At 37.1% G+C, this 19,135-nt stretch overlaps 1 protein-coding gene and 1 pseudogene across 1 annotated transcript; one reads left to right on the top strand and one right to left on the bottom strand.

The window, feature by feature from the left end:
- Window positions 1-3,627: 3,627 nt before the first annotated feature.
- Window positions 3,628-4,726, top strand: LOC128244416 (uncharacterized). The gene is made up of 2 exons (XM_052962426.1): window positions 3,628-3,650; window positions 4,246-4,726. Exons 1-2 carry the CDS (start codon window positions 3,628-3,630, stop codon window positions 4,724-4,726), a joined length of 504 nt encoding a protein of 167 aa, XP_052818386.1.
- A 341-nt stretch (window positions 4,727-5,067) lies between these two features.
- On the bottom strand, window positions 5,068-12,885 carry LOC128242651 ((Lyso)-N-acylphosphatidylethanolamine lipase-like; annotated as a pseudogene).
- Window positions 12,886-19,135: the final 6,250 nt, after the last annotated feature.

The following is a 19,135-nucleotide window of genomic DNA, read 5'->3' as shown; positions in this document are numbered from 1 at the left end:
AGAATAAACTGTCAAATTAAAAGCACAAAACTGCGACTTAGTTCACCATCCGTAATTCTTGTTTTCAATGCTTTTATCATGATTTTTTGACATATCATCATCTGGAAATTGGAATGTGCACACGGGGGTTGGAGGACGTCCCCGCCCCTTAAATTTAACTTTTTATATCAATATCGGAGAAAAGGAGTAATTTAAGATGCACTAAAATGCACCATTTGGGAGTACGAATTGTTCCGACTTAATTTCCTTGGGGAGAAACCTCAAACCGATTTACAAAAACTTTGTATTCCATATTCATTTCAGTTCTGGTTGAGGGAAAGGCGCATGTCGAAAGGTTGCGCCCCTAAGTTACGCCCCCGACTAAGTCACGTCAATTCATGGGCACCGCCCCTAGTATTCAGGCTTGGAGAGTGGGTACGTGAGTTGAAAGAATGAGGTTCGAGAAAAAACAGTAAAAGTTAACCTCCCTCTAGCGCTAAATCCTGGACCCGCCCCTGCAGTCTGAAATTAATCACGATCTGTCTCGCCCTTGTGGCAGAGCGTTATAGTACATGTATCTTGGAAGAGGTTTGTAAAGTTTGCGCGTAGCTCGTAGATCGTATATCAATGAAAAAAATAAATGAATTGATCGACCTGGATCGAACGTAGATAGACAATGTATTGGAAATCAAATTTACTTGACCTGGGTCATAGATCGTAGCTCGACAAAATAAAATAACAGGCACGTATTGTCGACCTAGATCATAGATAGTTTATCGAATATGTAATATACACCACGATGTGTTGCCTCATAGTTCAACACAATACAACAACATGCGAATTCTGTCGTCCTGTGTCGTATATCGAAAACCCTATAGCTATCGAAAATGATTAGCTCATAGATCGACCAAAGAAAACAACATGCGAATTTCTTCGGTCTGGATCGTAGATTGTAGAACGACACTCTGATAATCAACAACTTAGATCGACATTTTAAGAAACAAAGAGTTCGGTTGACCGGGGTTATAGATCGAAATCGATCAATAAAACAACATTTAAATGTTGTGATTTTATAAAATGGAAATTTAAAAAAAATGAAGTTAAAAAATATCAAGTAAATTAAAGTCAAAGAGATAAGGTAATATAAAATCATCAACCAATCAATCAATCAAATCTTTATTTCCTCCTATACAGAAGATATGCAAATATATTTACAACGTGTAAGGTGCTCTAACATTGAGCAATATAGAACAAGTTAACACAATAAACAGGGAAAACGTATCTAACATAATTATATATAATATGCATACATTGAGTTACACATATGTACATTGGATGCTTTTGTTTTTAGGTTTTGTATTCTATTTTTGGGCTAGGGCACTTGTGGCCTAGTTCATAGCGATACTCGCGATATCTGCATTCTCAAGCCGCATCTGGGGGTTCACTGACGTAATGTATTCATACGCTGTATTTTGATTGGATTGCCGTTAGCGAATTTGAATAATCAAAGTAGTACCAGAACTGATTACAATGAAAAAATCCAATAAAATAGTTCTCCTAACAATTCAAGCTAACCGTATGTTCTTTTAATGAAGCACAAGAAATTCATACGTAGCGAGTGAGTTAATCGGGTTAACTACATGAATGTTCTTGCATACGGTCAGATTATATGCAATAAGAATATGAACATATTGGAAAAGTACGCATCGAAATTTTCCCGTTCAATGCTCTGTATTGATAGACTGGTACCCTCTTTCTCTTTTATCCGAAAAGAAACCAGTATCAGATAACCGCGGTGCCCATCGCGCATTCGAAATGTCTTTTAAATTCATACGTAAAGCGACTAAAGTGTGCGATCTAAGTAGAAACAACCAGGAAAGTTTGATTAAAAAAGTATTGTTAATATCCTTTGTATAGAATGTTGGTATTTATTTATAAAAACGATATCCACTGTTAATAAAAAAAAATCCAAAGTCGGTCCCTGTTCTTTTTTTCGACATAATTTGCATGTTTCCGTGATATTTTCTTTTCGATACAAAGTTTATTTTTTAACTAATCATTGCATGGCACTAAGCACTTTTTCAAATACAACATGATTTTTGGTATTTATTGTTCAAATACTATTAATGTTAACTAAAACCCATATGCCGCGTACCTGTATAACTTTATATGAGGAAAAGTAAATCAGGGTACCAGTCTACTGTATTGACCTCATTTACTCTGATCAGAGCGGCCGAATGATTCAGACATGTATGTTATCACTACTTCCGGATGCTGATGATGTGAATTTCATACGTGTTTTATTGAAGAAACTTATCAATAAAGCCGCCATTGAATGATTACCACCATCAAACGGATTTATTTTCATCTTACCGTGGGTAGCATTTTTAATTTGACAAGTAAATTTTCAAGCAATACAAGTTCGTTTGATAAAATCATGTGATTTCAATTTTGCAAAATGGAGATAAAAAATATCAAATATGCGCATACTTATTTATGAAGTTTCATTCTAAATGAAGCCAAATATATGAATATGTGCACAGCATCTGGCTTATGAATAAGATGATTGTTTACCTATGTGCATAGAAAAGTCTTGGAGCCACTCTCAGTGTAAGTACATTTTGTTCAATGACATTGTGATAAACCATCGCCGTAGGTAAAACAATCTTGCCTGCTCAATTTTGATTTCCTCTCGTATAATGCACCAGTCAATTGTTACCACGGCCCCTTGGGGATATACCGGGGGGATGGGGGAAGGGCTGTGTTTTAACCTTTCAGGTGTCCTCGTAGCTAAAGAACTTCAGCGAACACATTATCTATTACCTTTTTGGACTTGTTCAATGTGTTGTAAACATAAAAAAATAAATATCATCATTAAAGTTATGGAAGCCAGAACTAGTGTCCTCGCAATGCCGGGAGATTGCGGTGGTTTTGTCTTTCCGCAAATTATATCAGGAAATTGCTCTTACCTTAGATCCCCGGGTTGCGGGGTTATTCACGGGATTTTACCAGCAGTCGTTCCCGCAGGGCAGGGATTTTACCGGGGACTGGCTGGACCGAAAGTCAAAGTACCTGCTGTTCCCTGCGGGGGGGGGGGTCGTGGTTACAATTGACTGGTGCATACTTTACAAGTTCTTTTTCTGAAGACGCTTTGTGCTCACTTTTTGTTTTCTAGCCAAGAATGAAAATCAATAATCAGTCAGAGATACAGTTTGGTGATGCATTGTTGTTGATATATCAATTTAAATTTGTGAAATATTTGAGGGAAAGGTATTTGGTTATATAATTTACAAGTGTAACTTTTGAGTTTTATTGAACAATGCAGTGCCGAATATTGTGGAGATAGAATTGAATTAATTTGTATTAATCAGTTGACTTGTGGCGTTTAGGGAACAAAATTAAAATCAAAATATTCAATAAAGTTCCATTATCACCCAATGTTGTGGAATAGTGAAGTAATGAAGATTTAACCTCACAACAGTCTTTCTCAAATACTGTGCAGGCTTTTTTATGCTTAAGAATAACTAACCTGGCAATGTTAAAACAGAAATCGTCTTGGCATGAGATTGGATCACAAGGATCATTATGCACCAGTCAATTGTAACCACGGCTCCCACATCCGGGGGTATACCGGGGATAGCCGTCGACATGGGCCATGTTTTTGCCTTGCAGTAGGCCCCGCAGTGCCGGGTCTTCCCGGAAAATACAGTGTGGATAGGGCTTAACCTAATGTCCCTTGGGTGCGGGTGCATTTGGTGGGGACTTAACCACCAGATTATCTCCGCAGGGCGGGGAATTTAGCTGGGGTTGGCTGGACCGAAAATAAAAGTCCTCGCTATTCCGGGACCGGGGGGGGGGGCATGGTTACATGGTTCTCCCCCCCCAACCCCCTCCTTCAGCCATAAACCACCTATCAGCCTCCCCCCCAACCCCCTCCTACAGCCATACAAACCACTTATCAGCCTTCCCGTTCCCAAACCCCCTCCTACAGCCATACAATCCACCTATCAGCCTTCCCCCCAACCCCCTCCTACAGCCATACAATCCACCTATCAGCCTTCCTCCCAACTCCCTCCTACAGCCATACAATCCACTTATTAACTCCCCCCCAACCCCCTCCTACAGCCATACAATCCATCTATCAGCCTTCCCCCCCCTCCCTAACCCTCTCCTTCAGCCACACAATCCTACTATCAGCCTTCCCCCCTAACCCCCTCCTACAGCCATACAATTCACCTCTCAGCCTCCCCCCAACCCCTCCTACAGCCATACAATCCACCTATCAGCCTTCCCCCCTAGCCCCCTCCTACAGCCATACAATCCACCTATCAGCCTTCCCCCCGAACCCCTCCTTCAGCCATACAACCCGCCTATCAGCCTTCCCCCTCAACCCCCTCCTACAGCCATACAATCCACCAATCAGCCTTCCCCCAACCCCCTCTTACAGCCACATAATCCATCTATCAGCCTTCCCCCCAACCCCCTCCTACAGCCATACAATCCACCTATCAGCCTTCCCCCCAACCCCCCTCCTTCAGCCACACAATCCACCTATCAGCCTTCCCCCAACCCCCTCCTACAGCCATACAATCCACCTATCAGCCTTTCCCCAACCCCCTTCTACAGCCATACAATCCACCTATCAGCCTTCCCCCCAACCCCCCTCCTACAGCCACACAATCCACCTATCAGCACCCCCAACCCCCTCCTACAGCCATGCAATCCACCTATCAGCCTTCCCCCCTAACCCCCTCCTACAGCCATACAATCCACCTATCAGCCTTCCCCCCCAAACCCCCTCCTCCAGCCATGCAATCCACCTATCAGCCTTCCCCCCTAACCCCCTCCTACAGCCATATAATCCACCTATCAGCCTTCCCCCCTAACCCCCTCCTACAGCCATACAATCCACCTATCAGCCTTCCACCCCAACCCCCTCCTTCAGCCATACAATCCACCTATCAGCCTTCCCCCCCAACCCCCTCCTACAGCCATACAATCCACTTATTAACTCCCCCCCAACCCCCTCCTACAGCCATACAATCCATCTATCAGCCTTCCCCCCCCCTCCCTAACCCTCTCCTTCAGCCACACAATCCATCTATCAGCCTGCTACAAGGCTGGATATCAAACCATGATGCAAATAAAAGTTCAATAGTGAGATTTAAGCAGATCATTCATGAACGTCAGTTATAACTGTAAAGTTAAATTTGAAAGAAAATCACAACAAAACTTAAAAGAAGTCGAAATGCTGAAGCTAGAATCTTTTACAGTATTTATGAGCAAGAAGGCTGGAGTTAGCATTTTTTTTTAATCAGCAATCACACCACACCTCCACATCGACGTGGCTGTCAGCCCTGAGGAACTTTGTCTGGTATCCACATTCCTTGTCCATCCAGGTCTTCGAGCCATAGATGAATGTGATAGGCACGTCTTTGTCCACCTCCGATATCCTCTCGATCACCGGTCGCTTTGCAAATCCCAGCAGCAATGACAGGGTCCTGAATGCTGACTCTCCACTGAAATATCATATATAATTATTTATACAAAACAATTTATGACCAAGGACAACATAAGTTTATAGTCAGGACCAACTGGACCATATACTGCTCACCTGTTCACAATTGCTGTTTAAAGCTGCACTCTCACAGATTTACCGTTTTTACAACTTTTTTATTTTTCGTCTTTGAATGAGCAATTTTTTGCATAAATATCTGCAAACTAGTGATAAAAGACTGCTGACAAAAGATCGGATCGCAGATTTTCATATTTCTGTTCTAAAATTAATGTTTCATGGCTAAAACCGTTAATAGCGGTTTAAGAACAAAAGCTGTCACAGAGACAGCTTTTTCGACTATTCCCCTGCTTTTCAGTGTAAGGATTGAAAAGTTTTGGCGAAACATGCATGGATCACTGTTAGATTAGATTTCAATACAATACATGATGTGCTGAGATATTAACATAAATGTGGTTACATGCAAAATTTTAACAAGAATTTTTAAGCGTAATAATAAAAGGCCATTATTTGCAAAATACAGTTATCTAACTTGGTTATTCAATTAGGTTGGGTGGTTGAATACCATTGTATAAAGTCTCAATGCAATACATTAAGTAGTTGCTGAGATATTATCCTATGTGTGCTAACATGCAAGACCTTAACCAGAATCGCATAATAAAGGGGCAAAAATTATATAATATGAAAGATAGAGTTATCTTACTTGATTAAATAAGAAGGTTAAATGGTTGGGAGCCTGTGTGTAAAGTTTCAATGCAATACATGCTGTATTCGCTGAGGTATTGACTTAAAAGTGGTGACATGCAAAACCTTAACCAAAATTTCTAAGTCTAATAATAAAGGGCAATTATTTGCATTTAGTGCAAACCAGAGTTATCTTGGTTAATTAAGTAGGTTGGATGGTTGAGTACCATTGTATCAAGTCTCAATGCAATACCTCAAGCAGTTGCTGAGATATTAACCTATGAGTGCTTGCACGCAAAACCTTAACCAGAATTTCTAAGTCAAATAATAAAGGCCTATTTTTTGCATTAAATGCAAACTATAGTTATCTAACTTGGTTAATAAGGTAGGTTGGATGGTTGACTAACATTGTATCATGTCTCAATGCAATACCTCAAGTAGTTGCTGAGATATTAACCTATGTGTGCTTGCACGCAAAACCTTAACCAGAATTTCTAAGTCAAATAACAAAGGCCTATTTTTGCATTAAATGCAAACTAGAGTTATCTAACTTGGTTAATTAAGTAGGTTGGATGGTTGAGTACCATTGTATAAAGTCCCAATGCAATACCTCAAGTAGTTGCTGAGATATTTACCTATGTGTGCTTGCATGCAAAACCTTAACCAAGGGGCGAAGCCGACGCCGATGCTGACGCTTGGGTGAGTAGTATAGCTCTCCTTATTCTTCGAATAGTCGAGCTAAAAATGCATAAAACATCAATTTTCAAACTTTAAAATAAAAATCTGTGATCTTATTTTTGTCAGCATCTTTTTGCATAAATTGGCTTGTTCCAAGACAACAATTAAAAAAGTTGTCAAAACATTCAATCTGTTAAGAGAGCAGATTCAAATATTGGGTTGAAATTATGGATGATCGAGGGTCACCAAGGATATTCAAATGATTGACTTTATTCCAATTTCTTGATAGCGCATGAGCCAGCATCAAACTTAAAAAATATTTTATGAAAATAAACAGTTTGACCAAGTTTCATTCTACGGTCAAAATCATGGCCTTGAGAGTATTAAGGTTTTTCTTTAGTTTGACCTAATGATCTAGCTTTTGACTGCATATCCCAAATTTAAAACTGATCTATCTGTAATGAAGACGATCTTTCCAATAAAGTTTGAATGATCTTGAATTTTTCTTTGATTTGACATTTTGACCTCATTTTTACCCCACATGAAACATAATGAAACTCAACATAGATTTTTTGAATAAAAAGACAATAATAATAAAGAACAAGAGCTGTCACAGTATGTGACAAATGCCCCGAATGTGACATTGACCTATGAACAAGGTCAGTACATGAAAAGTTAAAGATCAAACAAATACATATGGCAAGTTATTTTAAATTGCCTCTGAACATAAAAAATACCACCCATACTTGACAACCTACATTCTTATGTCCTTATATTCAGCATTCCGTTGTGAATAAACACTAAGTGTATCTTTCACCTTAGAGGTAGGGACATGTGTCTTGCACGTGACAAGTCGTCTTGGTATGTCAAACACATGTGGCAAGTTATTTTAAAATCTGTCCACACAAAAAAAAGTTACAGCCCGGACATAACAACCAATACTCTTTATCCTTATATGCAGCACTCCATTGTGAATAAACACCTAAGTGTGACCTTGACCTTAGAGGTAGGGACACGGTTCTTGCACGCGACACGTCGTCTTGGTATGTCGAACACATGTGGCAAATTATTCTAAATTCTATCCATACAAGGGAAAGGTACAGCCCAGACACTACATATACTCTTATGTCCTTATATACAGCATTCCATTGTGAATAAAGTGTGACCTTGACCTAAGAATAGTGACACGGGTCTTGCACCTGACACGTTGTCTTGGTATGTCAAACACATGTGGCAAGTTATTTTATAATCTGTCCATACAAGGGAAAGTTACAGCCCGAACAAAACCTATACTCTATGTCGTTATATGCAGCATTCCATTGTAAATAAACACTAAGTGTGACCTTGACCTAAGAGGTAGGGACAGGGCTCTTGCACGCGACACGTCGTCTTGTTATGCCGAACACACGTGGCAAGTTATTTTAAAATCTGACCATACAAGGGAAAGTTACAGCCCAGGCATGACAATCTATACTCTATGTCCTTATATATATGCAGCATTCCATTGTGAATAAACACCTAAGTGTGACCTTGACCTTAGAGGTAGGGACACACTTCTTGCACGCGACACGTCGTCTTGGTATGTCGAACACATGTGGCAAGTTATTTAAAAATCTGTCCATACAAGGGAAAGTTACAACCCGGACACGACAACCTATACTCTATGTCCTTATATGCAGCATTCCATTGTGAATAAACACTTAAGTGTGACCTTGATCTAAGAGGTAGGGACACGGGTTTTGCACGCGACACGTCGTCTTGGTATGCCGAACACATGTGGCAAGTTATTTTAAAATCTGTCCATACAAGGGAAAATTACAGCCCGGACACGACAACCTATACTCTATGTCCTTATATGCAGCATTCCATTGTGAATAAACACTAAGTGTGACCTTGACCTAAGAGGTAGGGACACGGGTCTTGCACGCGACACGTCGTCTTGGTATGCCGAACACATGTGGCAAGTTATTTTAAAATATGTCCATACAAGGGAAAGTTACAGCCCGGACACGAGTTATTGAGCCGGACACACGGACGGACGGTGTGATTTTAATATGCCCACCTTCGGGGGCATAAAAACATGTTTGGCCTGTTTTGTGTTTACAAGACAATTTTTTTATTTGACTTATGTTACCGTAAACAAGTGTCAAACTTGACCTAAATTTCTTGACGACAAATTTCTGCACGGGCCATTTAATGGAAGTGCCCACACACTGCAGGTGAGTCACATTTTATAAAACATATAAAGGCATATAAAGGTCTTATCAAATAAGAAATCATGAAGTGACTGCATTTGTTCAGTAAGAGATGATCAAGTAATATTTATTTATAAAGTCGGGTGTACAATATATAGAAACACAAGCTTTGAAGAGCTTTGAAAGATCCGAGGTTTATACCTGGGAGTCTGAGCGTTGCAGTGGTAGATGTAGTCCAGGATTGTGTGGTCATCGAATAAGTGGGCAAATTTGGCCTGCAGGTCGGGTCGGAAACGGCGGATCAAACCCGGTCCTGAAACATAGAGAATGATGCATCAGTTCAAAGAGTCTTACTAGTTTAGTCCTTAGTTAGCAAGCTATGAACACTTGGTTCGCCATTTATACCTACAGTATATAAGTGATAAGTCTAAAATTATACATGAAGGATAACTGTTACTAATTAGCATACATGTTTGAAAAATGAAATCAACTTTACAAATACATGTACAATATATATCTAAGGCCATACCAAATTCACGGTATGTTTGTTCCGCCAATTTCCCACACCCATTTTTTTGAAAATGTAAAAAAAATATCTATACTTTTTGTGCTTCTGCATGTATATTTTTCTCAGACACCAAAATAGTTAGCTTTTCTGCAACCTGCAATTTTTTCTATTATAATATCCCTTTGATTTGTAAAGGGAAGTAATCGATGCATTGAGTTTGATATATTAATCAGTTTAGCATTGTAAAATGTACTTAACATGTTTTTGTTATTTTCAAACTGAGGTGAAATGTTGTTTTCTCACTGATTTTTTTTTCAATAGGCAACAGTTTAAAATAAAAATGCAAAACATTTAACTGTGAAATGTTCATCATGATGATATTAAAATGGCATTTTTTTATAAACGTTCAAAATAGGAAAAGGATCTATAACATCAAATTGCATCATGTATTACACTTACATGAATGTATTACAACATTGAAAGTGTTCTGCACAAACACTAATATTAAAGCAGTTATTCTGAAGCAAAAATAGACACACCCAATGGGCCAGCTACTCGCACAACGGCGAGAGGGTTGAAGGGGGACAGAACCTTAGCGATTGCCCTGACCCAGGTAGGAATGCGCCGACTGCGGTCACTCTCCCCTGTTGGACGCTCCGGAAATACCCATGGATCGACCAGGAACAGGTGCTCAATATTCTCTGGATATTTCAATGCATAAGCACTGGCTAGATATGCACCTAAGCTGTGTCCTAATAAAGCCATTTTTTTCTATCTTCATTTCCTGACGCCACTCCTCTATAGATTCAACAAATTCCATTTCAACAAGTTTTGCACTTGAACTAAACTTTGGTCTAGAGCTACGACCAAACCCTAATAAGTCAAAGGCATACACTGGTCGTTTCACAGCGAGATCGTCAATGCTCTGAACCCATAGTCCAACACCACCTCCCATCCCATGGACCATTACCAGCGGAGTGTTGGGTTTGTCCTTGTTAGCAACTATCATCCATATTCTGTGCTGACTTTGAGGTAATGTAATAAAACATTTTTCTACTGTGCTTTTAAGGCCTAAAAAAGAACAGAATTAAATGAAATTACATGTCATGTTTCTACACGATGGCTATGACTTTAAAACACTTTCTAATTTCAAAAATTTAAACATGTTTCGTGAAGTTACTGTTTGCACTTATACGTTAAAACTCAGGCCAGAGTTTTTTTTATTTTTTGTTTCTCAAACTTTTGAAAAAATATAGACACAGGAGGAGGGAAATAATTAAAATAAACATTTTTAGGCTATTTGTTGATAAACTATCTAAAGGGACTATACACCAGATTGGCACCAAAAACAGTTTTTTTCTGTGACGAATCTCAGGACAAATATTTAATAAAATGTTTAACTCTTTAATATCATAATTGTAAAAAAAATACCAAAATGAAAAAAGAAAATAGAGTCGGAGACCAGGTTCAAACCGGTGTCGCCAAAATTGCAGTCCAGTGTTGTATCCACTGTGCTAAAGCATTGGAATATTTAAGCTATATTCCTAACTTGGTAATATCACATGATAACATCGACTAGCCAATCACGCATAAGAATGAATTCTACTAGGTATACATACCTAGTAATCTCTTGCAATGGAAAAATATGAAAAAACTGCGAAAAACTAATAAATTGTAAACTATGTGGTACTTCAGTTGCTTAGTTTCAATGCATTGTACACATCGATACCAAGTTATTGTCAGTTTTCGACATGTTTTTCCCCGCTATATCATCATACGGTTTATGGCCCCTTTAATTTCTCAAGTTTAAGATGCATGTTTTTTTTAAAACATTTGATTATCGGAAACAGTTTTCCTTAACTCTTATTGTTTTAATTAACTGTTCATTTTTTGTGTATTTCCATTATCATGCATTAAATTTTAAAAGCTTGTTAATAAATGTATATATATATATATAAATGTAAAAATTACAAGCTAAGGGTAGATAGGGATTTTTTTTTCCAAATACACTTTATGTTAGAATCATTTTTTGGTGAATAGGGCAATATCTTGTGATAGTTAGTGATAGTGATTAGTAAATGTTTAAATAAAAAAGTGTGTTTCACCACATTCCAAACTTGATTTGTAAATGTTTGTCAATTAAGTCATCAAATAAAGTCATCAAATGACTTAAATGCGGTAACTTGTTCTATTGAATAAGGAGTGTCATTGTCTGATGACAGGATGTTTTTAAATCATTGTGATGAATGTTCTTTTAAAAATTGCTTTGAATATTTTTTTCAATGGTTCCTGAAAATTGAATGCCTCTAGAGCCAAATCACGTTTTTTTTTGTTTTTCGGCCAACTTGGCCCAGAGGCTTTGATTGTACACATAAAGTGCATACTTGCTTAAAATAATTGTTTTCATTTTGATTTTCAGCAATACCGGGCAGAAAAGGTCGGGAAAAAACAGTTATTGGAATGTATTATTTTTTTCTGAAAAAATAGCAAAAATGGGGTCGACGGGTCTGAGAAACCAAAAATAAAAAACCTCTCACCTAAAACATTTAGATATTTACTTTAAACAGTATGAATGAAAATTTGATCCCTTTTCAACACTTCATTCGGAGCCAAAGACAATTAAGTTAAGTTATTAAATTCCACCTTATTTGCCTGATTTCACCAGAAGAAGTGCTGAAGTTTATTATTCCAAAAAAATGTTCATATAATATAATATTATCAAAAGTCAGGAGAAAAGAAATCTAAAAGTGTCTGATAACTTCAGTCATCGCCACTGGTACCAATACTGGTACTAGGCTATCAGGGCAGTGTTATCCATTTTGAAACAAAAAATGTCAACTAATCAAGTGCAAAAATGAGATGATTTATTGCTTAATGACTTACGACTGAGAATTCGAGATTCGATCTGTACAAGGTGAGCCATGGATGTTGGAATCCACTTCAGCCAGCTTGATGGAGGATCACTGAAAAAGATTAACACAACAATCAACATTTACGTAAAAGTAAAAAAAAAAGAATCTCAAACAAAAAAGTGTTATTAAATGCGATCGACTATCTATATAGATACTTCCAGTCAGTATAACAAAGTCACACAGAATATCCGCAACTACAACACTTGACAAACCTATGATTATATTTCACCAGTGACTGTGAATTCTGCTCAACTTCGTCTTTGCTTCCCATTTCCAGCACTTTCTTGTTTACCTCAGTTATGAATGATGTTCTTTCTCATTGCAGAAAAATCATTTAGTAATCATCTACGAATTTCATATAATGTTCTACTTCACGACCTTTAAAAAAGAAAACAAGGACTATATTACTCAAGTATGCAAAAAGTTGAATCATCCGCCATTTTGTCCATCAGGTGATAAGTTTTGGTTACAGACCACTATTTTTTACGATAAGTGCGCAGTGATCTCCCCTATCATTACGTTTTCGCTAAAGTGTTAAACTAGAGCAGTGAACAACTCCTACCATGGGCCTTTAAACCATGGTTTATATTTTATAGGTCCGTGCTCCTACTAACTAAGATAAAATACCTCGGAAGAAAATGTTTACCTATGGAAATAAGCTCTTAGCATATCCATGTATGTTATTGGTTATCCAGCATAGATTCATTTAGATTAGCATTAGCGAATCGTTGTCACTGACATAATCATAAAACTTATGTAATTAACTTGTATACAAATGTACTCAGATGAATATGCATGGATCATTCACCCAGATGTGTAAAGCACTTATAATAGTGTTGTCATGTCTTATGCACCTACTAATGTTAATACCTAACGGGGGATGGTGGTGGGGGTGGGGTGGGGGGGTTGATGTCATACAGGGGATATTATAGAGCTTATAGAAAAAAATAGTTTATCACAATTTCTATTTGTTTTAGCGGCGCACATCACCCGGTCGGACATATTATTGGAAGATGACAACATGTAGATATTATAATTTGATTTTCAATTTACTGTTTGAGGGTTGACCTTCAAATATCATATTCTCTCACCAAAGAATTTGGTTTCCATGTTATTTGAATGATTATTGGACTTGTTACTTTTTATCAATGTTTGTAATGACCTCGGTTTTTACATACTCACTAGACTTACTAGATCCATTTGCTTATGGGAAATTTCGCAAGTACTCGTCAACTGCCAATTTTGAAGACCCATCCATAAGCCAGGTGAAATTCGAACTATTCTTTTCAAACTGAAGGACCCAGTTTTATAAGGGTATGAATAAGCCAAATTAATGATTTCTATGAAACGTTTATACCTCCTTTTATCACATTTTTAAACTCTTATAAAAAAAATCGGACTTATTTTTCAATTTTAGTTAATTCATTAATCAATGAACATAAAGTTAAAACATATGCATTACATTTGGGAATAATCTTTCGTGGACTACAATTTTGTTCGTGTTTGAAATGAGCTGTTAGACGTTTTGCACGTTGCTGACTAGCCTCGCACACTATGATATGCAATCAAATTTAAGTACATAACCTGATGAAATCATATGAACATATATAAACAATCAAACTCACGAGTTTTAAATTGTATACACACAGAAAGTTTTACGGGCCATTTAGACGCTTATTAAACGAGATCCTTTAAATTAAATTCATCCTTGCAATTAAATTTATTGTTTACATGTATGTAGATATGAGTATGAGTATGAACAAAACCGGGTATGACCAGGGGCGTAGCTAGGCTTAAAACAACTTGTAGGCCCGATGGTTTTGGGTGAGTTCGGGGATACCCACCCCAAAGATTTCTTTCTAAATTAGAAGCAAAATAGTGCAATTTGGGAGCATTCCAGAAGAAAAACAAAAGGCAAAAAGACATTTTATATGCACATTACACAAACTTAAATATATATATGCAGTGATTACAATAAAATCAAGCAATACACCCAGCACATAGTTTAGATAAACACCAGACTTGCGTTTGTAATAATAACGTTATATACAACTTTCAAGTTGTTATTAGTTTTTATTGCATTTTCGTGTTATTTTAATTTTGTCATTTTTCAAAAAAGTTGTTGGCCCAGGCCTACAAGGCCTATATGTAGCTACGCCACTGATGACTACCTGCCATCATAGATGAAGATTCGTGTGGGCAGGAGCGTTGTATATACTTTCCAAAATCGATACAGGCACATGTTCAAACGAATCCTTTTTTGGTGGATCAATTATGCTAAATTAAATTAAGGGAACAACCTCATATTCTCAAGGGAGGTCACTCATAAATATTTGAAACCTACATTTTGAGACCACAAAATGCTCAAAACAGGGTTTTTTAACCGTAACTATATAATATAATTATCACAGTACCCATACGTTTATGAGTAATATTCGCAAAATGAATGTATTATTCGGTAGTTACGTTTTATTTTGAATTATTCGGTATTAAGAGTAACAGCATCTGGGTCCGTATCGGTGTATCAATGTCATTCATGTTGAAGCTCTTTTAAATATTAAGTATACAACTTATGTGTTCCCTTGAACATGGACAAAACTTTTTATTAAATGAATTCCTATAAAAGTCAATATTTCTTTTGCGGTCTGACCGTTCAAGTTAGGTTACAAGCCGTCAAAAGTCCAGACTTTTTCTTGTGGGTAATTCCATATTCACTTCGTGGATTACCTCATTGACATTTGCAAATCGTCATAGTAAAATAATACAGAAGTATTTATACAATGCAGGGGGTCAGACGTAATCCGAATCTGCAAGGATTTAAGTTAAGATTTGAATCTGGGTTGCAAAATGGCGGTGAAAGGTTAAAAAAGAAGGATTTTTAGAACCTGTTTTCGCTCTGTAAGTAATATAAGTGATATGTTTCCAAAACATCATGGCGCTCATTCGGCTCTACAATCTCCATGTTTCTCTCGGCATATTATTTTAAACTATTAGGTTACGGAATAAAAAAGTTATTAGAGGAAAACCTTCAACCAATCTGATGTTTACAAATGTGGGAAGCGATATTTTGATACTTTAAAGGTCATTTTAGCTCAAAATACATACTTAAGCTCAAAATACATACTTTTTTGCAATGTTTTATCCTTCAATATCTGTCAAATGTGGTATTTTAATTTGTTGACGCTTTCTTTGCTGTACAAGGGCTTTCATTTTTTTTGGTTAACCACCTAAATGTGTGCTGATAACACTTTAACCACGTTTGGTCATCTGAGCTTAATGAAATTTGACAATCATTTATATAGCTAACTGTGCGACATATTAAACTTGTGACCACTTTTTATAAAATCATGCCACCGCATCTTGAATACTTTCTATATAATTGTATATAGGTTGTTCTGTTTGATCGTCCGTCCCTATTATACAAATGCTTCTTTAACATGTTTTCTCTCTCTTGCCAGTTTGACTCTAGGAACATAATAATTTGTCTGATAAAAATGATCATGTTATTGATATTATGTCTAACCAACATGGCTGTTGCATTTGCAAGACCCAACTGCATTATGTCTAACAAATATGGCTAGTGCATTTGTAAGACCACAATCATGGCGTTATGTCTAACCAACATGGCTGGTGCATTTGCTATACCATATGGCATTATGTCTCACCAATATGGCTGGTGGCCTTGCAAGACCACATGAAATTACGTCTAACCAATATACTGGTACTGGTACATTTACAAGACATACCCCATTGCATTATGTCTAACCAAAATGGCTGGTGCATGTGCAAGACCACATGACATTTATGTCTGTGTTATGTCTGTGAAACTTGGCAATCACTCATAATTGACAACATACACTCGTATGTCCTTTTATGCAGCATTTCATAGTAAACAGACACTTAGTGTGACATTGACCTCAGAGGTAGGGACGCAGATCTTGCACGCGACACGTCGTTTTGATATATCGAAAACATGTGGCATGTTATTTTAAAATCTGTCCATACAAGAGAAAGTTACAGCCAGGACACGACCAACTATACTTTATGTCCTTATATGCAGCATTCCGTAGTAAACAAACACTAAGTGTCACCTTGACCTTTAAGGTAGGGACATTGGTTTTGCACGCGACACGTCATCTTGGTTTGTCAAACACATGTGGCAATCCGTCAAAATCTGTTGAAATCTGTCATTACATGAGAAAGTTTAAGCCAGGACACAACCATCTATACTTTATGTCCTTACATGCAGCATTCCATTGTGAAAACACACTAAGTGTGACCTCGATGTTAGAGGTTTGGACATAGATCTTGCATGCGACACGTCGTCGCGGTATATTGAACAGATGTGGCAAGTTATTTTAAAATCTGTCCAATGAAGAGAAAACCACAGCCCGGACACGACCACCTATACTCATATGCAGCATTCCATAATATTCAAACACTAAGTTTGACCTTGACCTTAGAGGAAGGGTCACCAGTCTTGCACGCGACACGTCGTCTTGGTATGTCAAACACATGTGGCATGTTATTTTAAAAATATGTCCATATATGAGACAGTTACAGCCCGGACACGACCATCTATACGCTAAGTCCTGATATCAAGCATTCCATAGTATTCAGACACTTAGTGTGACCTTGACCTTAAAGGTAAGAACACAGGTATTGTACGCAACACAATGTCTTGGTAGATGGAACACATGTGGCAAGTTATTTTAAAATTTGTCCATACAAGAGAAAGTTACAGCCCGGACATGATAAGTTGAGTCAGACACACGGACGGATGGATGGTGCGTCAAGTCACAATAGTATGCCCCCGAAGGTGGTCATAATAATGTGACTTGTTCACCAGTGCGAAAGAAAACAGGTTTTCACTTCTGTCTATAAGTTTGCATAATTTGTCAAGCACACACAACGCATAATGAACGCCACAATAAAACAAAAAAAATATATTGAATAAATTGTTTTATTCCATTCAAACTAAACCACAAACAACACAAAATCTTAAACATTCTACGAAGCATGTACAACAAATGTTCATACCATAAACAAATACATTCATGTCTTAAAAATACAGGAAAATGGGACAATAAACAGTAGAACACAGCAGCCACATGTTCCTCTTTCGAACTATCTTATATTATCCACATTTATATTATAATTGACGTTGCCAGCATGAAGTACCTTCAATATACATTATATGGTTTCCAGTGATTTACAGAGATTTATCAGTGAAATGAAATTTCACACAATTTTAAAGACGTAGTTTACGAAATGACGTTACGTACGCGCATAATTTTCTAAAAACTACAGTAAAATCTCATTATTTTATCTCCATTTTCAACATATAATGAAAACATGAAATGGTTTCAGTGTAAGATCGCAAAATAATTCACTCGTGGCTAACACGCTCGTGAAATACGGCTCTTGGTGCTAACTGGAGTTATATATATTACGATTTTTCATTGAAACAAGCAATTATCCTCTATTTTTTCATATATAACTAGAATATTGACTTTTGACGTTTCGGCATAAATAAATGGCTTTGAAATTGTGTGCGATTTATACCAACGTATTAGAATTACGAAGGTCGGAGCTAAATACTGGCTACATTATTTTCAAATCTTTTGTTAAATAAATAAATACACAATGATGTTCAAAACTGAAATATGACGCTGAAAGCGTTACTTCGAACAAAGGTCTTTTCGCCCGATGATAAAATAATGTAACGAAAGAAATACCAAAAAGGCTCTAACATACATAAGAAGGCCCACGCAAAATAATTTGCAACACCGTTCGGGATAGTTTATGAACTAACGAGCAATGGTAAAAAAATGTATAAAAACTTTAAAAACCATACACACTATGTTCAATACGTATCACAAGTGATTCATTTAAAATAAAGACGACATATGCCATACACTTGCAAAACCATCAGCAAACATAAACAACTCGCACGCTCAATAACTGTTTTCCATAAAACCATAATGGAGGCCCACACATGACTCATACTGAACGAAAATACATCCTTCGCAACATACAACATAAATAACGAAATATAGGTCAAAACAGAATTAAGAAGGCCCACGCCAAATACAGGCTTCATCCCTCGGATAAATAAAATACAATTAACTCATTAACATTTTTTTAAAGAATTATGAAAACACCCACCTGACTCAAATCAAAAACAAGGTGTGTACTTCGGGAAGTAATGATTGACATATACCAAAAATATACAAATATAATTTTGAAGGTTCACACCAAATACTGGGTACATCCTTCACAATATATATCTTAAGGAACTGGAACTAACTGTAAAAAAATGATTTAACGCTAAAAAGTGCTTAACATAGGATTTATCCCTATAATATTTAACATATTTTATATAATAAAGTTATAAATTACCCAAAACAAGTTAAGGCATAATTGAGAAGGCCCACGCCAAATACTGGCTACATCCTTCGGAACCTTTTTTATATTATAAAGATATAAATGACCAAAACAGGTTTAAGCATAATTAAGAAGGCCCACGCCAAATACTGGCTACATCCTTCGGAACATATTTTATATAATAAAGATATAAATTACCATAAGAGGTTTAAGCATAATTAAGAAGGCCCACGCCAAATACTGGCTACATCCTTCGGAACCTATTTTATATAATAAA

Source organism: Mya arenaria, chromosome 8 (genome assembly GCF_026914265.1).
Source record: "Mya arenaria isolate MELC-2E11 chromosome 8, ASM2691426v1".
In the NCBI taxonomy this organism is placed as follows: domain Eukaryota; kingdom Metazoa; phylum Mollusca; class Bivalvia; order Myida; family Myidae; genus Mya; species Mya arenaria.
Note: the sequence above shows the minus strand (reverse complement) of the source record. Positions and strands in the feature narration are given on the sequence as shown.